General features: G+C 39.1%; 1 protein-coding gene across 1 annotated transcript in view; it reads right to left on the bottom strand.

Moving 5' to 3' along the window:
• The window catches only part of LOC133424525 (potassium voltage-gated channel subfamily C member 2-like), a 181,703-nt gene extending 170,655 nt beyond the window's left edge, over positions 1 to 11,048 (bottom strand). The window contains 1 exon segment of the mRNA XM_061715193.1: positions 10,405 to 11,048. Coding sequence (XP_061571177.1) covers positions 10,405 to 10,959 — 555 coding nt within the window. The 5' untranslated portion in view covers positions 10,960 to 11,048.
• Between the last annotated feature and the right edge of the window lie 9,753 nt (positions 11,049 to 20,801).

The raw sequence follows: 20,801 nt of genomic DNA, 5'->3' as shown, positions 1-20,801 counted from the left end.
GCAACTCCGCCTCCTCTCCTATGTATTCTTTCTTCACTAAAGAAACTAAAATTCTGGGGTGTTGACTCAATAAGAACTGCTGCACTATTATCCTGACTTAACCAAGTTTCAGTTAAAAACATAAAATCAAGGTTGTGCTCGTTAATAAAATCATTGATTAAGAAAGATTTGCCAACCAGAGACCTGATATTTAAAAGGGCTAAATGTACATGTAAATCCTTAACAGGAGACACTGGTGAGATTCGAGGATGACATGCTATACTCAACAGATTAGCAGATTTAACTGAACTTTTTTCATTTCTCACCAGTTTGATACATTTTCTGTTACCTATTATCACAGGGATAGAGAAAGCTGATTTAACTCCATGGGGCCCAGACTTTTCCTGGGACAGAACAATGTTAATATTGACATCACAACCTGGACCCGGCCCATATCAGACATCACTGATATGGTAGTTCAGAGGAGGTGAGGGGGGGCGGTGACTTTTGGTTAGCCGCTTTGTCCGAGGTGGTGGTTTGGGAGGGGTTGGGCGATGTGGGGGGTTAGATAAAGGATTTTGGCATGGTGTTAGTTGTAATCCAATATTCACCAGGCTTTTCATTCTGTCAGTGAATTCCAGGAGTGGGATGTCCTGACTTCCTGGAGACAGAAAGCTGGGTGGGCTCTCGGGGGGTGAGGGTCTGTCTCCTGTTGGGGTGGCTGGGGGAGACTCCCCCTGTTGGAGTGAGGATAAGGATGATGATGCAGTTTCTCTCTGACTCAGTTTTCCATGGTCAGTCCTTGTCTCAGTGTTCTCATCACAGCGCCGCCTTATCAGTTGTTTTGGAACGTCCTGCCTCTTGTTGTTGGTGGGGGCCTGTTTGTGACGTAGATGATAGAAAATGTTGCTACTGAATAACTGTCCACCAGCCTTATTCAAACGAGAGCCACCTGCCCTAAAAAGATGCTTGCGGCCCCAAAAAATGAAATTATCAATGAAATTAATTGATTGAGCAGCACATGCATCTTTAAGCCATCTGTTTAGCGCCATCAGCCTGCTGAATCTCTCATCTCCCTGCCGAACCGTCGGTATTGGTCCACTGAAAAAAACCTCCGTATTTAAACATGCAGCTGTGCTCATCAGATCAGTGAAGTCTTGCTTTAATATCTCCGATTGTTGCTTCACAACATCAAGGGCTCCTGTGTGTATGACAACAGCTTTAGCTGTCGGATGCTCTGCAGCAATGCTCCGGATCTTCTTTGTGATATCAGATACCATGTCGTTGGTAAAACACAGTACTTTTGTGTTTTTGCTGCAGAATGATTTTATCTCATTGACAGCTCCGTCGCCCACTATCAGCGTACGAGGCCCAGACGTTAGCTCTGCCTGTAGCCCTTTAGCAATGGATTTAACCTCATACCTGTCTCTGGAGCCGGAAGATGAGCCTTCTCTCAGGGATTCTGGAGTTTGAGAGAGTGGAGTAAATAATATCCCTAACTTATTGTGAGTAGTGTGTGTGTGTGTGTGTGTATATATATATATATATATATATATATATATATATATATATATATATATATATATATATATATATATATATATATATAAAGGCTTGAAATATTTCACTTTGAATTTAGTGGGGAAAAAGTATATTTGTTTCCCCTTAGTTACATTTACGAATGACGTTTTGCAATTTACTCAACTTTTCCGACCTTCACCTGTATATGATGACATCAATAAATAAGACCTGTGTGTGTGTGTGTGTGTGTGTATATATATATATATATATATAAATATATATATATATATATATATATATATATATATATATATATATATATATATACACACACACACACACACACACACACACACACACACACACACACAACTCATTATGGCCTCTCAGTATGCAGAGGGTCATTTTTGCTCTGACTTTAGTACTCCCTTGATGATTAATCCTTTTCAAATCAAAATTTTTCTATTCGTACACATCAGTATTGGTTTATAGACAAAAATGCCTCACAATCTCACTTCATCATATGATATAAAAGAACACAACATGCCAGTCAACATTACTTTTGTTTTATTGAAATTTGATAAACGGTAATTTGTGTCCCTTCTCCCCATGACATGCTTGACTTGAGCGCAGATGTACTCAAACGACTCCCGGGACACACGGACATTCTGCACAAACTGATGAGAGCTGAAATCTGGAACAATTGTGTCCCACCAGTTTTTGGATGGTGGATGTGACCTCCGCCTTGCCCTCAGCCACAAGGCTACCTGTTAAGATAGAAATATAATGAGAATTAAAGCTGCAAGCAGCGATGAACGGGCCCTCGCACTCACGGCTACCGTCCCCCATAAGCATATCAGAAATGACACCACCCACGACTTCCTATGTCAAACCATTCAAAAGTTATAGCAGAAAAAAGGGCCAAACAAATCAGAAGAAGGGGCGGGACTAATTCAGGCCAACAAAGGTCAAGGTCTCAATACAGAGTCTGATGACACCACCCACGACTCTCTATGTCAAACGATTCAAAAGTTATAGCAGAAAATAGGGACAACCAATCAGAAGAAGGGGCGGGGCTAATTCAGGCCAATGAAGGTCAAGGACTTAATTCAGAGTTCGATGACACCACCCACGACTCTCTATGTTAAACCATTCAAAAGTTATAGTCAGAAAATAGGGACAACCAATCAGAAGAAAGGGCGGGGCTAATTTTCCCCAATTATGGTCAAGGACTCAATACCGAGTCCGATGACACCACCCACGACTCTTTATGTCAAACCATTCAAAAGTTATGGCAGAGAAAAGTTTTCTAGGAGGCGCTGTTGAGCCGTTAGGCCACGCCTATTCATGCAAACCATGAAATATCAAATTTATCGCCAGGCCTGGCTTGCATGCAAAATTTGGTGACTTTTGGGGAACTATCAATCATGGACCAATCAGATGAAGGGGGGGCGCGCTTTTTGGCGTCTAGCGTCGCCACGGTAACACTTTTGAAAGAGAAAAGTAATGCGTGTTGTCGCAGGATGGAGACGCACATTGTGATGTATAACACACCTGGGTGCACGTTTCGGTTCGGGCCGTATTAACTGCCAAAATAAGGCATACTTTTTGCCAAAAATACGCGATTAATTCAGAATGTTCAAAATGGCCGACTTCCTGTTCGTTTTCGGCCATGGCGCCAGGAGACTTTTCTTTAAGTTGCAACATGATACAGGTGGGTTCCGATTTTCGTTCATGTACATCAAACCGTATTGTGGGGCTTGAGGCACAAAGTTTTTTCTGTTTGAACCAATCAGATGAAGGGCGGGCACACTTTTTGGCGTCTAGCGTCGCCACGGTAATGCTTTTGAAAGAGAAAAGTAATGCGTGTTGTCGCAGGATGGAGACGCACATTTTGATGTATAACACACCTGGGTGTACGTTACGGTTCGGACCGTACTAATTGCCGAAGGAATGCCATAAATTGCGCCAAAATTACACAATTAATTAAAAATAGCCGACTTCCTGTTCAGTTTCGGCCATGGCGCCAAGAGACTTTTCTTTAAATTGTGCCATGATAGAGGTGTGTACCCATTTTCGTGCATGTACGTCAAACCATATTGTGGGGCTTGAGGCACAAAGTTTTCCGGGGGGTGGTGTTGAGCCATTTTGCCACGACCATTAATGCAAACCATTAAATATCAAATTTTTCGCCAGGCCTGGCTTGCGAGCAAAATTTGGTGACTTTTTGGGCACGTTTAGGGGGGCAAAAAGGCCCTCCTTTCGTCAGAAAAATAATAATACGAAGAATTCCTACAGATACAATAGGGCCTTCGCACTGTAAGTGCTCGGGCCCTAATAATGAGAAACAAATACAAAATAAAAATACACAGTATGTTTATACCGTACACAGTATAAATATACTGTGTATGTATCTATACGGTATACACACACATTATATATATATATATATATATATATATATATATATATATATATATATATATATATATATATATATATATATATATATATATATATATATATATATATATATATATATAAATAAAAGATAGCAATTATAATGTAAAAAAACTGCTTTCTGGGATCAGAGTATGGGATTAGAAAAAGGTTTCCACAGGTAACGTTAGATTTTACTCCCTGAAGAAAGTAATTCATGGGAGAGAAATTACTATTTACCTGCCATGTATACTTTAGCAGGTTTCTTATCAGCTTTTAACAAATAACCATGTGTACTAAATGCAGACAATGAAAACACGGCACAGCCGAGCGACTACATGAAAGGAGACACCATTACAGAGAGCAAAGTATCTTAATATCTACAATTACTGCTTCCGAAGTCCCAAATAAACTAAACAGAAGTGTCCTATAATGTTTTCGTTTTCTACCCCAGAACATTTGACTGTTTGTTGAATTTAGACACATGCGCTGTGAGGACGAGCTCTTCACTAACGTTCAGAACAACAAAGGCTTCTCGTTCAGCGTTTATAAAAGTAACACATGTTAGACACTTACCCGTCTCGAGCGTGATCGCTGTTTGTAGCATTCTCGACAAGCAACATCAACTTGCTGGATCACAAACTTTTGCTGTCCAAGAAAGGCTTGAGAAGCAGCAGCAACACTTGCAGCCTTATAGATCCATGCTTGCAGCACAGCGTAGTCCTCCATCTTTGTTGTGGTGACTGAATTTGGCGCTAGTTGTACCCGGAAATGGTGACGTACACAGACGTCTGCAGTAACGTGATGACGTGGCTCTCTGGCCAGCTCTCTGGCCGTGTAAAAGCAAACGTTTCTTACTTAGAACCAACCGCGAACCGGCTCTAGCACCAGCACTAGCACCAGCCATGGAACCAGCTTGGTGTAAAAGGGGTATGGATGATGATTGGCGGGTAACATTAATGGGACAGGCAGCGGCTATAAACATGCCCAGCAGGATGCCGTCAAACACCTGCGCTCGGGCAGTCACTTGTCCTGCTCTCCTACTCAGTGTCAGGTCTGCTTCTGTTTACCCGTCAGACATTATTTACTCAACAAGGTTTTGCCATCAGCCGCATTTCCTGTACAACTCTAAATCTCAAAGGTTGCACAATAAACTCAACCAAGCCTTCCCTTGAGGCACCTGTAGCTCTACTTAGAGAGTGTCAAAAAGTCGACAGGAAAGCACAATCACCCTGTATTATCTGTCAGCAATAAGAAAAGCATTTAAATAGATATTTACACATGGATCAGCTGTGTTAATGACACAAGGGGTTACTGAGCAATAAGAGTTCCCAGTTGAGCAGGTTTCTTAAAATGTTTTCACGGACCGACCAGCCGCATCTCATTGAAAACAGGTCGTGGTGATGAGTGGTGAAGTTGCCATGACAACAGGCAGGCTCAGCATGCAGCCTGGCTTGAGTATCTTCAGGCATGCAGCAGGCAGCACTCAGACAGTTTGGATTTTTAACCTCTTTAGTAGAATAAAGCAAGCGGCCGTCTCCGATGGGAACATGGGAGGATGGGAGTGGGGGGTGAGGTTTAGGTGTGCGTGCATGTTGGGGAGAGGATTACAAAGTCAGGCATCAGTTAAATCTCTGGTACACAATGCATACGTGAGAAATGAAAAAGGTGAGTGTTTTTTCTTTTTTTTCTTTTTTTACCATATCAATCCAGCAATGGCCAACTACAGATACATGAGAAGGACAAAACATACATATAAACACACAGACACAAACAGAAAAAACAACCGGACATGTACCATTTTATAAACAGCTCATCTGAAAGTATCAGGCTGTTAAACATTGACCAGTGAACACATCACAGCCACTCTTAAAACTAACAAGGCAGCGCTGAGAGTATGAGGAGGAAACAGAATGAATACAACAATAGAAACAGTGTGGTGAGCCAAGAGAAATATGCCTGATACTGCTGACTATTGGCACAGGAGCACTGTGGACATGCTATTTAAAAGAACAGATCAGAATTTGGGCATTTCAGCTTATCTGGGGAGAAGAACACATAAAAGACTACAGACAGCTCAGCAAACTCTGAAGTGTGCTCTGCTACCACTCGCCATGCTGTTCATGACCCCAACATCAGGACCAGGGTCAAATTAACTGTGCTATAATTATTTCAAACAAATGAGACAATTGATGTGCCATAGGACTGGAGTCCCTTCGTTAGTTTCATGTAGAAATATTTCCAGTGTGCAACTGACCAGTATACTTGGCATACTATATCCTGTAAAGGAATGAATTTTGAATTTCAATGTGTACTGTAGTATAGTTGTATTTACAGTGACATACTATTTCTTTCTTTCTTTTGGAAATGCTGACATGCTTACAAAGGGGCGGGGAGCGCTCCAGCGTGCTCACAGCTTCTTGGGAGGGGATGGGGGAGGAGGACTACGGTAGCCGAGAGGCGCACAGCCCGACAGCATGCGAGAGGAAAATCGATTTTCCGATTTTCCATTTTTTAACATCGTCTTGATTAATAAATCCGATTTAGATTTAAAATCGATTAATCGCACAGCCCTACTAAGTACTAATCATGACCGCCAGAGCAGTAAGCAGTACACAGAACGTAGTACGAGGTTTCCCATACAGCTCTGGTCTGCCTTGTTTTCATTTCTTCTTCTAGGAATGACAAGTGCATTTTTCTTCTTCTTGATTCTGGTTGGGTTAAAAAAACAAGATGTGTTTGCTTGTTACAGACAGAAATGGCACATGCAAGTATTTGAACCTAGAATGGACAACTGACATCACAATTGGTGACTCAAGATGCATCTACACCAACTAAATTTAATACCAGGTGTGAAAATACCTACACTTTATTTCTTTCTTTCATGCATTCACACACATTGTACTAAATCTTTGTATTAACTCATACAAGAACACAAAGCAATGGTCTTGTGCATATCAGGGAATATAATTCTCCACTGACAGAAGACAGATGTACAGTAGGCTGTAAACAAGTATCCAGCTGCATCACATCTCTGCTGCCAGTAAAGTGTGATTGAGACCAGCTCAATATTTACCTATAGGCTACATCTCTGCTCTCTAGTCAGAAGAATATTTGCCAAGAAACACTTTCAAGAAATAACTAATGAGGTCTGTTGTGGAAAAATAAAGAGAAGCAGAATGATGGAACTGTGATTTTAGTCACCTCCAGTTTATATTTATATTTAATATATATTTAACTGTGTTGTAAAAAAGAAAAACATACATTTTTCACAAGTCTGCCACTTGTCAACACATAATGGTTTTCAACTTTACGTAAAATGTGCTCTGTCCTGCCAAACAACCGTCCTTTCATTATAACATGTAGGGATCAGAGTCTAGAATTGGGAAGCACAGGAAACAATCTATTGATTACTCAGAGATGAGAAGCTTGTTGGATGGTTAACGATAGATACTTCTTTTTCTTTTTTTTGTCTGCACACATATTAATGGTTGGTGCCATGCTGGTAAAAACCTAAGGCATATATATGTGCATTGTTACTATATTTAATATATATATACATATATATACGCATACATATGCATACACATACATATATATATACACATACAAACCCAGTGTTTTTTGTTTTTGTTTTGGGGGGGGGGGGGGGGGGGGGATGACATCCGCTGCTAAACCAGGAAGCAAGAGGACACGGAGGCCTCACGTCAATCACTGGAAATCTGCAACAAAAACCACAAACGAAACACGAAACCGACACGGAACCGACCAAAACACGAGCAGCAATCGACCCAAATCTTGAGATCCAATCACAGTCTGAGCTAAACTACCGCGACTAACTAACCCCAAAACTACAGAGCAAGCATGCAGGTGAACAAGCCAGTGTGTATGTCTATGTGTGTGTGCGTGTTTGTATATGTCTGTGAGGCTATGTGTGTGTGTATGTGTATATGTATGTGTGTGTGTATGTATATGTCTGTGTGGTTATGTGTGTGTGTGTGTGTGTGTGTGTGTGTGTGTGTGTGTGTGTGTGTGTGTATATTTCTGAGTGGCTGTGTGTGTGTGTGTGTGTGTGTGTGTGTGTGTGTGTGTGTGTGTGTGTTTGTGTGTGTGTGTGTGTGTGTGTGTGTGTGTGTGTGTGTGTGTGTGTGTGTGTGTGTGTGTGTGTAATAATCCTATCAAATCTCCACCTGAAGTGTATCTATAGTGGGGGAGGGAGGGGAGGCAACCCCTCCACCCGCGAGACCAGAGGCTGACGAGGAAAAACCCGGAACCCAGGCCACCAGCAACCCCACAGAGGGCGAAAAAAAAAAAAAAGGGCGGGAGGAAGCCCCCCGCCAGCGGGGTCCGCTCCCTTCCAGTGGCAGCCGAGGAGACGCGCAGGCGGGGCCCCCACGACTACGGGAAGAGGCAGCCAGGGATCCCACGGTGGCGGACCGGTACCCAGGCAACCCCTGCCACCCGGTCCGGGACGGACATGTGGCCAGGAGGCCCTCACCCCCCAGACCAACCCCCCAGGCAGGCTGGCGAGAAGCCAGCCTGCCTGGAGGGCAGAGCCGCCCCGGCCGCCGACGTGGGCAGGCGCACCCGCCACCACAGAGACGGGCCCAGAGAGAGGGAACCCCACAACAGGGCGATCTATTGATTACTGATAGACACAGACAAAAAGTCTGTGACTGAGTTGGGAGAAAATTAAGCATTTCAGGACATATTGACTTTATTACAGTGTACAAGAGGTTTTCAAATGGAAACATTTATCAGTGAAACCCCTTCCTTAAAGCACAAGCTTCAGAATGAAACATGTACATTTGTCTGTCTCCTTCTGTTATCTTGTGGCGTGTTATGTAAGCCAACAATACTGTTTCCTTTGTTCAAACATCAACCTCATCGTTCTTTTCATGCAGCCACCTGTACAGTGAAGAGGAGGAATGATGTAATCATAGTACATAGTACATGAAAACCAAAGCTGATTCTACTGTTCTATTTTTAGCGATCAGAGATATGAGGGAAGGTTTTTTATTTGTTCAAATTAATAGTCTTAAAAATGTTGGATTGAAAATTTAGAATTTGTGGAAGGGAGGCTTCTCGTTACACTCTTTAGTGAATATCAAACTAATGCCAGGCGAGTGAAGAGAATATAGATTATATCAGCTCTAGATCCAGTGAAGTCCTGGGAAAGGTACACCATTATATCTAGATGAACACTTCATGGTAGCAGGATGTGTTCATTGAGAACTGGACATGATACTGTACACAATGAAAAGCTCCCTGACTGATTATGACACAAAACTCTGAAAACTAGATTTGCATATATAAGATCCACAACCGTGCAGCACTTTCATTATGGGTTTAACTGAAATAAATAGGTGGATTAAGGCATCATATACATCTGAGCATGGAAATATTCTTCCTCACTTACTGGCAGATGCACATCTTGTAACATTATTATGGGCATAACATTTATTGAGCCTTTTCATCATAAAAATGATTAAAAATAAGAGAACGGGTGATTTAATGAATTATAACTAAAATTAAGAAAAGGATTGACTGCTAGAAATCTGATCTAAAAATGATATTCCAAAGACTATCAGTGTTCAAAATGAAAATTCATAAATCACAACCTCATGAATCAAAAGAGCTTCTGCATCATTAGTCTGCAGGGGCTGAAATTTTGCTGAAAATTCAGTGATTAGATAAATAGACTTGATTAGATAGATTAGACAGCAGGAGGAGGTTTTACACAGTTTGGCTGTGTTTGACGAAAAGCACAAACATCAGTCACTTTCCCAGCTGTGACTTGTTACATTGCAAAGTTGTCCGATTGCATTTGTTTCATTTTACACTAGATGACAACTTTGCTGTAGGCAACACATCAGTGTGCCAATGAGAAAACGATTTGCTGCCCCCAGACTTCATCAGTGAAAGACCAGCTTGGCTGAACCCCTATTTTCACTTGATCAAAAAGCATGGAGGCAACTGTAGCAGATGTGCAGTATTTCAGACGCAGACCTTAATGCCAAATGACACCCTAATGTGGCTAATTCAACAAAAATATTTTTTCATCTATTAATTGATAGTACTGCAGTATACACAGTTAAGATAATGTGTGCTTGTGTTATCTTGTAGCAACTTAAATCTGCTATTATTCAAATAGAAAATATATCAAACATGGCATATATATTTATATATATATATATATATATATATATGATCAACGTTGTTATGATAACAAAAAAGAAATCTGCTGCCCATGTTGAAGGGAGTTAATTTAGAAATTTCCTTTCTCCTATTAGGCTCCAAAAGATTAAAATGAATTGGTAAATAAACAATACAAACTCTCAATATAGGTTTGATTGAAACTAAATTAAAACTTTTTTTCTATTTGCTCCAGTACGAGCTGCTCTGTGTTTCCGTGAATGAAACGGGGGAGTGTGGCGAGCTCCAGACGCGGCGGCGCGCTCTTACCCGAGCAGCCCCAGATGAGTAGGGATCCTCGAACAGGTTCCAGATGACCGGCTGCCACTTCAACCACAGACTAGCATTCCCGTCGGCAGCCGCGTCTTCGATGCCGAGCCTCCTCCCTATTTCGTCTTCCTCCTCTCCGTTGTCCACGTTGAGCTCAAACACGTCCAGAGCCTCCTCTGCATCCCGGTGTTGCCGGTATGTCATCCAGCAGCAGGGCTCCACGTCCGTCTCATCGATGCCCCAGAAGCACAACTCCTCCTCGAACAGCGGTCCACACACATCAGCCGGGCAGTGCAGCTTGCCAGTTCGGTAGTAGTTCAGCACATATGCGAAGACGCCGGGATGGCGGTCGAAGAAGTACTCGTTGGTCCGCACGTTGTACTCGATAAAGCTGGGGACTTGTTGCAGCTGTTCCAGCACGGAATCGATGTCTAAGTCGGAGGCGAGCAGGGCCAGGCGCGTCCCCGGCAGGGTCTTCAGGGTGCTCTTGTAGGTTTCGTGTCGGGTGCCCCCGACGTTAAGGATTATCCTCTCGTTGTCATCAAATTTGCCCATCGCTCTGTATCAGACATGACTTGATGAAAAGGGGGAGAGGTTAGCGATTGCAGTTCGGAGGTAAGGGCGAGCCCAACGAGCGCACTTCCACAGCCCTGTTCGGAATAACTCTGCGATTTTGGTGATGGTGCGCAACATCTCTTCTTTCACTTATCTGTCGCTTTCGTGCCAGCTCTTGTGGCCGAGGAGGATGATCTCAACCGGTGGCCCCGAACAGAGTGTGCAACTGCCGCTGATCCAGCCCTCTCCAAGATGCACAGCCGCTCGTGAGCGCCTTAGTTACTTAAAGGTATGTGACGCAACACCTCAGCAGGTCGGTACATTTGATTCATCATACCTCTGTTCACCTTAGAATTTCACGGTCACTCCGTTCTTCTGAGAAACCGGTCATCTTGAGAGAAAATGAACGGCGCTCCCTCCTCACATCAAGTTGATGAGGACATTTCCACCCTGAAAAAGTTATTTATCTCTCCTTTTCAATTTGATGAACAGCTTTTGGCCCCCGGCTGGAGGATTCCCCTTTATGAGCCTGGTCCTGCTCAAGGTTTCTTGCCTCCTAAAGGGGAGTTTTTTCTTGCCACATGTTTATGTAATAATTGCTCTGGGGTCATGTTCTGGGTCTCTGGAAAGCGCCCACAGACAACTTCTGTTGTAATAGACGATATATAAATAAAATTGAATTGAATAGAATTGAATTGAGCTTATCAGCAAGATATTAAGTTTGTTTATTTTGGCCATTTAAGTAGACCGATTTTTTTTTATTATTATTATTTATAATTTTTAATATTCAAAGTGAAGACAAAAAAAAGAGGTTAACAACACCACATTTCACATAACAAAAAGAAAAAACATTACAATGACAAAAAAAAGACAAGGGGGTGGGGAGAAGGGTTGGTAGATAAACTTTAGAGATGATGGTGCCTCTAGTGTGAGTTCAGGTCCAGCTCTAAAAGAAAAATAAGTAAAATCAAATAAAAAGCATGTGACCAACACAACAGGTCATGTTATTGTTCTATTATTCTCAGGTGTTCTCTAATGACAGTCCATGGGGCAAATTGGCCATTTTCATTGTTTTTAAGGATTGAGGTTGCCTTTTCCATTGACAATAAATGCAAAAAGTCAATTGCCAGCCAATTGTATTTATGAAATTGCGAAGTATTGTCCTCTTCACAGACAGAAAAGCTACAGCAATGATACGTTGCATAATTTTTACATGTATATTTTCCACTGCACTCCCCAATGAACATACAACAGGACATTGAGGAATATGAATATTCAAAATAGCTTTTAAAATGTCAATGACTTCAGACCAGAATTGTTGGACCACTGGGCAGAACCATAGTAGAGGCATAAATGAACCAAGCTCACCACAGCCATGCCAGCACAGTTCAGAGACACTTGGGTCCATTTTTTTTTAACTCATGTGGCGTGATATAAGCTCTATGTATAATTTTAAATTGTATAATTTTATATCTCACACAACTGCAAATGGATGTTGACTGCTTTAATATTAGATTCCACTGATCTGCAGTGAGAGATGAACCAATGTCCCGTTCCCATTGTGACTTGGTGGAAGTAGTGCTGTCAGGCAGAGATGAATTTAGTAATTCATAAATAACTGAAACTGTTCCTCGTCCAGTGGAAGCAGCTCTTAATTTACTATTAAGGACAGTACTAGATCCGATCTTGATTCCTCCATCCATCCATCCATCTTCTTCCGCTTATCCGTTCCCGGGTCACGGGGGCAGCAGCCTCAACATCATCTTGCCACCATCTTGATTCCTTTAAAATTAAAAATTTTAAGAATAGATTTTAACTGAAAATATTGAAAATATGAAGAATCATCCAGACCAAACTGTGTTTTAATCTCATTGAATGACACAATATCTCCATCCCTTACAACCTTCCCCACCTGGGTAATATGTTGTTGCCAGGTATTGTTAGTCAGTGTCCTGCCGCCTGCTGTTAACAGTGGGTTATTCGAAATAGGACAAATATTAATCCATCTATTAATATTTGTTTGTATACTGTCTTTGCGACTTCAGGAAAAATCAATAAGTGAATTATCTATGTTGTCATTATATTTGGGATAGTACCATAAAGATGATATAGAAATTGATTTGTTGTATTCAGATATGGTCCTTTCCTCCAGCCACTCCCAACTACCCTCAATATATTGATTTTTATTTTCATATGCCCATGACAGTGGAAATCTTACATTATAAGCTAAATAATAACAATACATTTCAGGTACAGCCAAACCTCCCTTGTTTCTAGGCATAGACATTTTTTTACGATTCATTCTAGGCGTGTAGGAGTTTCACGTGATGGGAAGTGACACGTCCTTATCAGCTGTTGTTACTATGAGGGCGTGACCAACCTGGATATACAAATACATCACACAGACAGCGGAGATATCAAAATAAAAATCCACAGGAAACCCACCCACACCGATCAATATTTGTTATGGACATCACAACACCCCACAGCTCACAAGATGTCAGTCATCAGAACATTCAACGAACCCGCGACAATAATCACGGACCCGGAGGACAGAGCAAGGGAGGAGAAACACATCCAACAAGCATTAAACGCATGTCAATTCCCGCAGTGGGCCATAAACAAAGGAGCAGAACAAGTGAGGAGAAAAGAAACAGAACTGAAAAAGAAATTAAACAAACCCACCAACAAGACTGAAAACAGAGGAACCGTGACTCTACCGTATATCAGAGGAATCACGGAAGAGCCATGCGAAAATACAACATTAATACACCGGTTAAACCGCATACAAAACTCAGTTTTGTATGCGGTTGTTAGTGCACCCAAAGGACAAAATAGATCACAACAAAAAATTTAACGTAATATACGAAATACCCTGTCAATCATGTAATAAAACATACATTGGAGAAACGGGAATGAGTTTCAACACAAGGAGAAAATAACATCAAAAGGAATGTGAGAAAGAGACGGGAAAAATTCACACAATAGCAATAAAAGAAAAGGCATAGTAACAACAGCTGATAAGGACGTGTCACTTCCCATCACGTGACACTCTGAGGAAGGAACCACCAAAACTGTCAGATGGAAGGTAAGAAGTTGGAACTTTGTCTGAAAAAAAGAAACCATAAGATATCAATCTGAAGACATGAAGAACACAATACAATCTTTAAACCATTGCTGTGGGTACTTTAATGGCTCATATAAAGGATAATCTGGGTAAAATGTTCATCTTTATTATTTCCACTCTGCCCCACAGTGATAACGTCAGGACAGTCCATCTTTTTAAATCTTCTCTAATACCTTTTAAAATATTAGGGCCATTTATATCAAATATCTTATTAATCGGTGATATGATATTTATGCCAAAATATTTCATGCCTTGAGGTTTCCAAAAAAAGGGTGCTGAGCCAAGGTGGGTTGCAAAGGTATAATGGTTAAGAGGAATAGCCTCACTTTTACTGCAATTCATTTTGTATCCTGTAAATTGACAAAAAAATGTCAACAAGTTTAAGCAAATGTGATATTGATTGAAGAGGGTGAGATAGATTTAATAAAATATCATCAGCATAAAGGCTGGCTTGAAAATCATAGCCACTTAGCTCGAATGGCACATGCCAGCGGTTCTAATGACAAAATAAAAATGAGTGGAGAGACTGGACAACCCTGCCGTGTGGATCCGAAAAGTTGGAAGGGATGAGATATTATACCATTTGCTTTAACACAAGCAGTCGGTTCAAAATATAACACCTTAATCCACTGTATACATTTTGGTCCAAAACCGTACTTAGAGAATACATAAAATAAAAATAGCCATTAACTAGTGGAGAGAAAATAACTGATATAGGTGCATGGTCAGATATGATAATACTATGAATCTGAGAGTCTAATACATTCTCCATTACTGCTTTCGATACAAGCAGATAATCTATTCTTGAATATGAATTATGAACTGTGGAGTAAAAAGTATATTCACAAGTATTGGGATTAGATAAGCGCCAGATATCAGTCAATGCCAATGATTTTTTTAATTCAGTGAAAGCTGCTGAGAGAGCTCCACTGATGGAAGGGGACGAGTTGAACGGTCTATAGTTGGGTCACTAGCCAAATTAAAGTCTCCTCCCAACAGAATGGGATCTCCAGCAAACTTTGATAAAAGTACACTGAGTGATGATAAAAATATGGCTTGATTGGAGTTGGGTGCATAAATGTTAACAAGTGTATATTTCAGATTTTGTAAGAGACCTGAGATTATAATATATTTTACGTCCTTGTCAGCAATTTGTTCTATTAGTTTAAACGAGATTCTTTTTGACAGCAAAATGCTGACACCCCTTGCTGCTCCAGTGCCTGGTGCAGAAAATACTTGTCCTACCCATCTCTGTTTTAATTTAGGCATTTCAGCCTCTTTTAGATGTACCTCTTGAAGCATTGCCACATCACATGTTAATGATTTTAAATGTGAAATTATCTTATAGCGTTTAGTTTTATTTGCAACCCCATTTATATTCCAAGATATCAACTAGTATTTTTCAGTTCAGTTCAGTTCAGTTCAGTTCAGTTCCCTGTCAGTCTGGAGGATCTGGAGGATCTGGTTGGGGGGAGTGAGGGGAGAGAATTTAGCAACTTATTTAAGTAGTGCAACAATTATACACAGAGGAACACATTCATATATCATGAAACTGACATGGTTAAACTGGAGGTTTCCTTGATGAAACGAACAATAGACGTGCAATGTTTACTTTTAGAAACAGAAACGTTTATTAACATTTAGTAACATGTTGTCCGGCTATATATATATATATATATATATATATATATATATATATATATATATATATATATATATATATATATATATATATATATATATATATATATATATATATATACATATATACATATACTACATAGATAGATACAGTAGATGAATAAAGATGAAGATGTAGATGAATAAAGTTCTATCTATCTATCTAGTAAAAACATGAAGCTTCACTTTATATTCAGACAAACTAATGTGACAGCTACAACTGTTAGATTTCATCTATTAAACCATCATTTATCTTCCTAAATTATTTAATTCAGCCAGCGGTAATTCTCCACAGAGCTGCAGGTTTCTCCCCGGGACGACGGCGCAGGTTGAGCCGGCGATCATATCTGTACTCCGGCCGTGAGCTGCTGCTGCTCTGAGCCGGCGGCTCTTCTCATCCCGAAAACATCGGATCAAATTTCTTAACAGGCGTTATTTGGATAAATTAAGCCCAGGTTGGGGATCTTAACGGTTACTTTTACGCCTGAAAAAATATTAAAACTTTATAAAGTGGCATATTAACAGTGCTACAGCTGAAATTAAAACAGCTTCTAGTCTGCTTTTAGCTCTCAGCTTCCGCTGTCGTTTTGGTGCGAAATGCATTCTGGGATACTTGGCTGCATACTGCTGTGTGAACGGTCTGCTGGAGCGGCGTACTGAATCGTTCATTTAGTAGGCAGTATACAGTACATACTTTGCAGTATGTAGCATGTAGTACGTTAGTATTCGATTTCGGATACAGCCAAAGACTCAAAATAAAACAAAACAGGAACTATCAAAACCATAACAGTTATAGTAGTCCAGTGAACTGATGATGGACAAGTTTTTGTAAGTCCTGCTGAGACATCAGTTCTTAAATCCTTGACATGTTCTGATAATAGGTGATAATAGCCTGACTTCAACAGTGCCTTAATATGCCTGTTAAACTTCAGGTCTGGGTCAAGAACCATTCCTAGATTTCTGGCTTGGCTCTTGGTTTTTAGCTCCACTGCTTGAAGCTGAGTGCTGACTTTTAATTTTTCTTCCTTGGCTCCAAACACTATTATTTCTGTTTTGTGTTCATCTAACTGGAGGAAAGTCTGGCACATCCACTCTACAATTTGATTTGATCAATGTTGGAATTGGATTATGGTCTCCTGGTGAGATGGTTTTATAAATTTGTGTGTCATCTGCATAATTATTGTAACATGTTTTGTTCTTTTTTATAATTAGAGCAAGTTGGAGCATATAGATGTTAAACTTTAGACGCCCCAAAATTGAACCTTAGGGATGTTGTGCTACGCCCATGCGCTCATGTGAACTCTGAACTTATAAATGTTGGTGAAAATTTCAAGAGCACCTGGCTGCAGACCTCCACTGTGAGGTCGCTTCCGGTGCAGGCTCCACTGTCAGGACGCCTCCACCATAGACATATATACATAGACGCCGCATTGACTGACGCTTCCTATTGGGGCCGACGTCGGGGGTGGCCGCCATCTTGGATCGGTGGCGCTTTAACTCCAGTGCGTTCACTTCTATTGAGGAAGGAGGTGTATGCATGAGTAAAATAACTATAACTCACTTAATTTTCAACCGATTTTCACGCGGTTTGCTTTGTTACAAACGGCAGACATGTAGCTATGACACAGGATGCTTGATGTACGTAAAAAATTCAGGCTGTCATGCTAAAATACGTTCTGCAGGTAGTCACACTACTGGTTATGTTATTCAGGTATACACATTATATATATATATATATATATATATATATATATATATATATATATATATATATATATATATATATATATATATATATATATATATATATATATATATATATATATATATTTATATACACATATACATATACACTATACAAAATACAGTATAGCATATTAATGAATGTATTCATATATTTTAATAACAGACAAACTTAAAAACAAAAAACATAACGGATGACAGCATACAATTGTCATAATGGAGAAAAAAAAGAAACATTTGGTGTTATAAATGAAAATTATATAATAATGCAATCCCTATGATATATAATTTTATAATATAATACAGTCAAAAATATATTAAATGAAGCAACATACAATAAGATAATACAATATACTATATTACTGGGTACGCTAATATGATATAATAACATGTAATATAATATGGTATAATAGATTAATATAATATCATAAATTCTGTTATACTATATATATATATATAACATGTAATAAGGGGTAACAAAAAATAAGGTACACTATGATAATAATGATAATAATAATACAAATAATAAAAAGATTGTTGAGTTGAGTTTATTTCACTTACACTATTTACATTTTTACCAACTGTTCTTCACACTTCACAACAGTTGTTTGTCTCTCTGTCTGTTTCTCTCTCTGTCTGTTTCTCTCACAGAGCCACTGTATTTTCTGTATTTTTTTAAATGAGGAACTCATAAAAACATGACTCTACTTGCTCACATCACACACACATACAGAGACAATCATGGCGGTACAGATGAGAGGATAGTAGTTAAAATCAGATCACGATCATACAGTCCAGCTGTATCTCATGGTCCAGAATGTATGATATTATATTAATCTATTATACCATATTATATTACATGTTATTATATCATATTAGCGTACCCAGTAATATAGCATATTGTATTATCTTATTGTATGTTGCTTCATTTCATATATTTTTGACTGTATTATATTATAAAATTATATATCATAGCGATTGCATTATTATATAATTTCATTTATAACACTAATATTCAATTTCTCACACACACACACACACACGCCTTCCAAATGTTTCTTTTTTTTCTCCATTAAGACAATTGTATGCTGTCATCCGTTATGTTTTTTGTTTTTAAGTTTGTCTGTTATTAAAATATATCAATACATTCATTAATATGCTATACTGTATTTTGTATTGTGTATATTGTGTGTGTATATATGTATATATATATATATATATATATATATATATATATATATATATATATATATATATATATATATATATGTGTATATATGTATATATATGTGTGTGTGTATATATATATATATATATATATATATATATATATATATATATATATGTGTGTGTGTGTGTATATATGTATATGTGTGTATACCTGAATAGCATAACCAGTAGTGTGACTACATGCAGAACGTATTTTAGCATGAAAGCCTGCATTTTTAACATGCAGGCTTTACATCAAGCATCCTGTATCATAGCTACATGTCTGCCGTTTGTAACAAAGCAAACCGCGTGAAAATCGGTTGAAAATTAAGTGAGTTATAGTTATTTTACTTATGCAGACACCTCCTTCCTCAATAGAAGTGAACGCACTGGAGTCAAAGCGCCACCGATCCAAGATGGCGGCCACCCCCGACGTTCTCAGGCAGTCAATGCGGCGTCTATGTATATATGTCTATGGCCTCCACTGTCAGGACGCTACCACCGCAGGCTAGCTCTCAAGCCACCGTCACTATCAGGACAGGAAATGCACGGGATACGTTTCAAAATAAAATCGCGAGTGCACTTCCGGTTGAATCGCTTTCCTCACAAAAGCATGAATTAGTAAAAATATGACGTAAAATCGATCAATTGCTATAGTAAATATAAAATAAAGCTTTTGATTTGGACAATTAAAGCATTAGCCTTTGTCTTTTTCAAAATACTTCTCATTAATGATTGCCATATATGTAGACTAATATACACTGCACTGCTTAACTTTACAACTTAGTCATGCACACTCTGTTCTTATCCAAATAGCCCTCTGTTGTTCCAGATGAGGCCCATGGTCGTCCTGCCTGTAGTCCAATCAACTTTGGCGACTTGATTGAAATTGAGTTTTAAGGCTACTTCATCAATTTACTGATTTTCAAGATGATAAATTAAACAAAACTGAAATGGCAGATCATTTCTGATGTATTACAACAGATTGGACCGATAAACAATAATTCTATCAGGTGGAACACAAAGCTGGAAGTCTTGTGACTATCACCACCGCAGCATCTGTGTTGTTTTTTGTTGTTTTTTTTTTCCTGCCTGGAAGTAGTAATAGGTTTTAATTATGCATTAATGCAGGCAAATCAAATATAGTTACTGAAAAATAATCAGTCTCACAGTTGTACCTGTACCATGTATGTTTACTTTGCTGTTTTTTTGTTTTTGTTTTTTTTTTTGTAGATTGTTTGTCCTGGTTGTAATAGTATCAACTATGAAGTAAACAAAGTTAAAAAGGGTAGGCACAATAAGCTCCGGCTTCAGCCTACACCTTTTGGTCGGTTTATTCCTTACTTCTTTTTTTTATTTCTTTCCTACAAAAGGAAATTAAATGCAATGTATTTATCAATGAAAACTGATCGACCAAATAAACTACTACTACTACTACTACCTTTGTCGTTCAGCTGAAATATCTGTACAAATGTAGCTTTTGTATGTTTTGATAGTTTAGTGCGGTTGCACATATATTTTGCATTACATTTAGCAGCATCCCTCCGCATTATTAATACTTCATTTTACTTATGTTGTTATGTATGATGTTTAATTTGATGCCAATTTTCTGTCTTATTTTAGTTATTGTAACATTTAGAGTTTGGATTTACGTTGCAAACCTGAAGCTGCATTTCGAGAAAGGTGCTATTAAGTCAAATCTGAGGTCAGTGGTTTTATTGATGGTATGATTGCCTTCATTCTTATCCATAAGTACGGAAGTTAGCACTACCTAAAAATAATAACAATAAAAAAAAAGACTAATAATGATGATGATCTTTAGGTCAAAAGGAAAACTGTGTAGTATTGAGATGCATCTCATTGCAAGGAAAAGTCTTGCAATCACACTGTTGCCTCAACAAAGCAAGCAGCAACATATACCTTGTTTATATTTTTGTATAATCACGCCATACAGTCTTTTGGTACATAGCAGAAGGTTTAATTCGGTTTATTAGTGGATAAAATCGAATACCGGTACACCAAAGATATTATCCCTTCAAAACAAAATACCAGAGTTGCAGGGGGGAAACATTGCATTTTGTTA

This window comes from Cololabis saira, chromosome 23 (genome assembly GCF_033807715.1).
Source record: "Cololabis saira isolate AMF1-May2022 chromosome 23, fColSai1.1, whole genome shotgun sequence".
In the NCBI taxonomy this organism is placed as follows: Eukaryota; Metazoa; Chordata; class Actinopteri; order Beloniformes; family Belonidae; genus Cololabis; species Cololabis saira.
The sequence above is the reverse complement of the archived record's forward strand: the minus strand, read 5'-3'. Positions and strand labels throughout refer to the sequence as shown.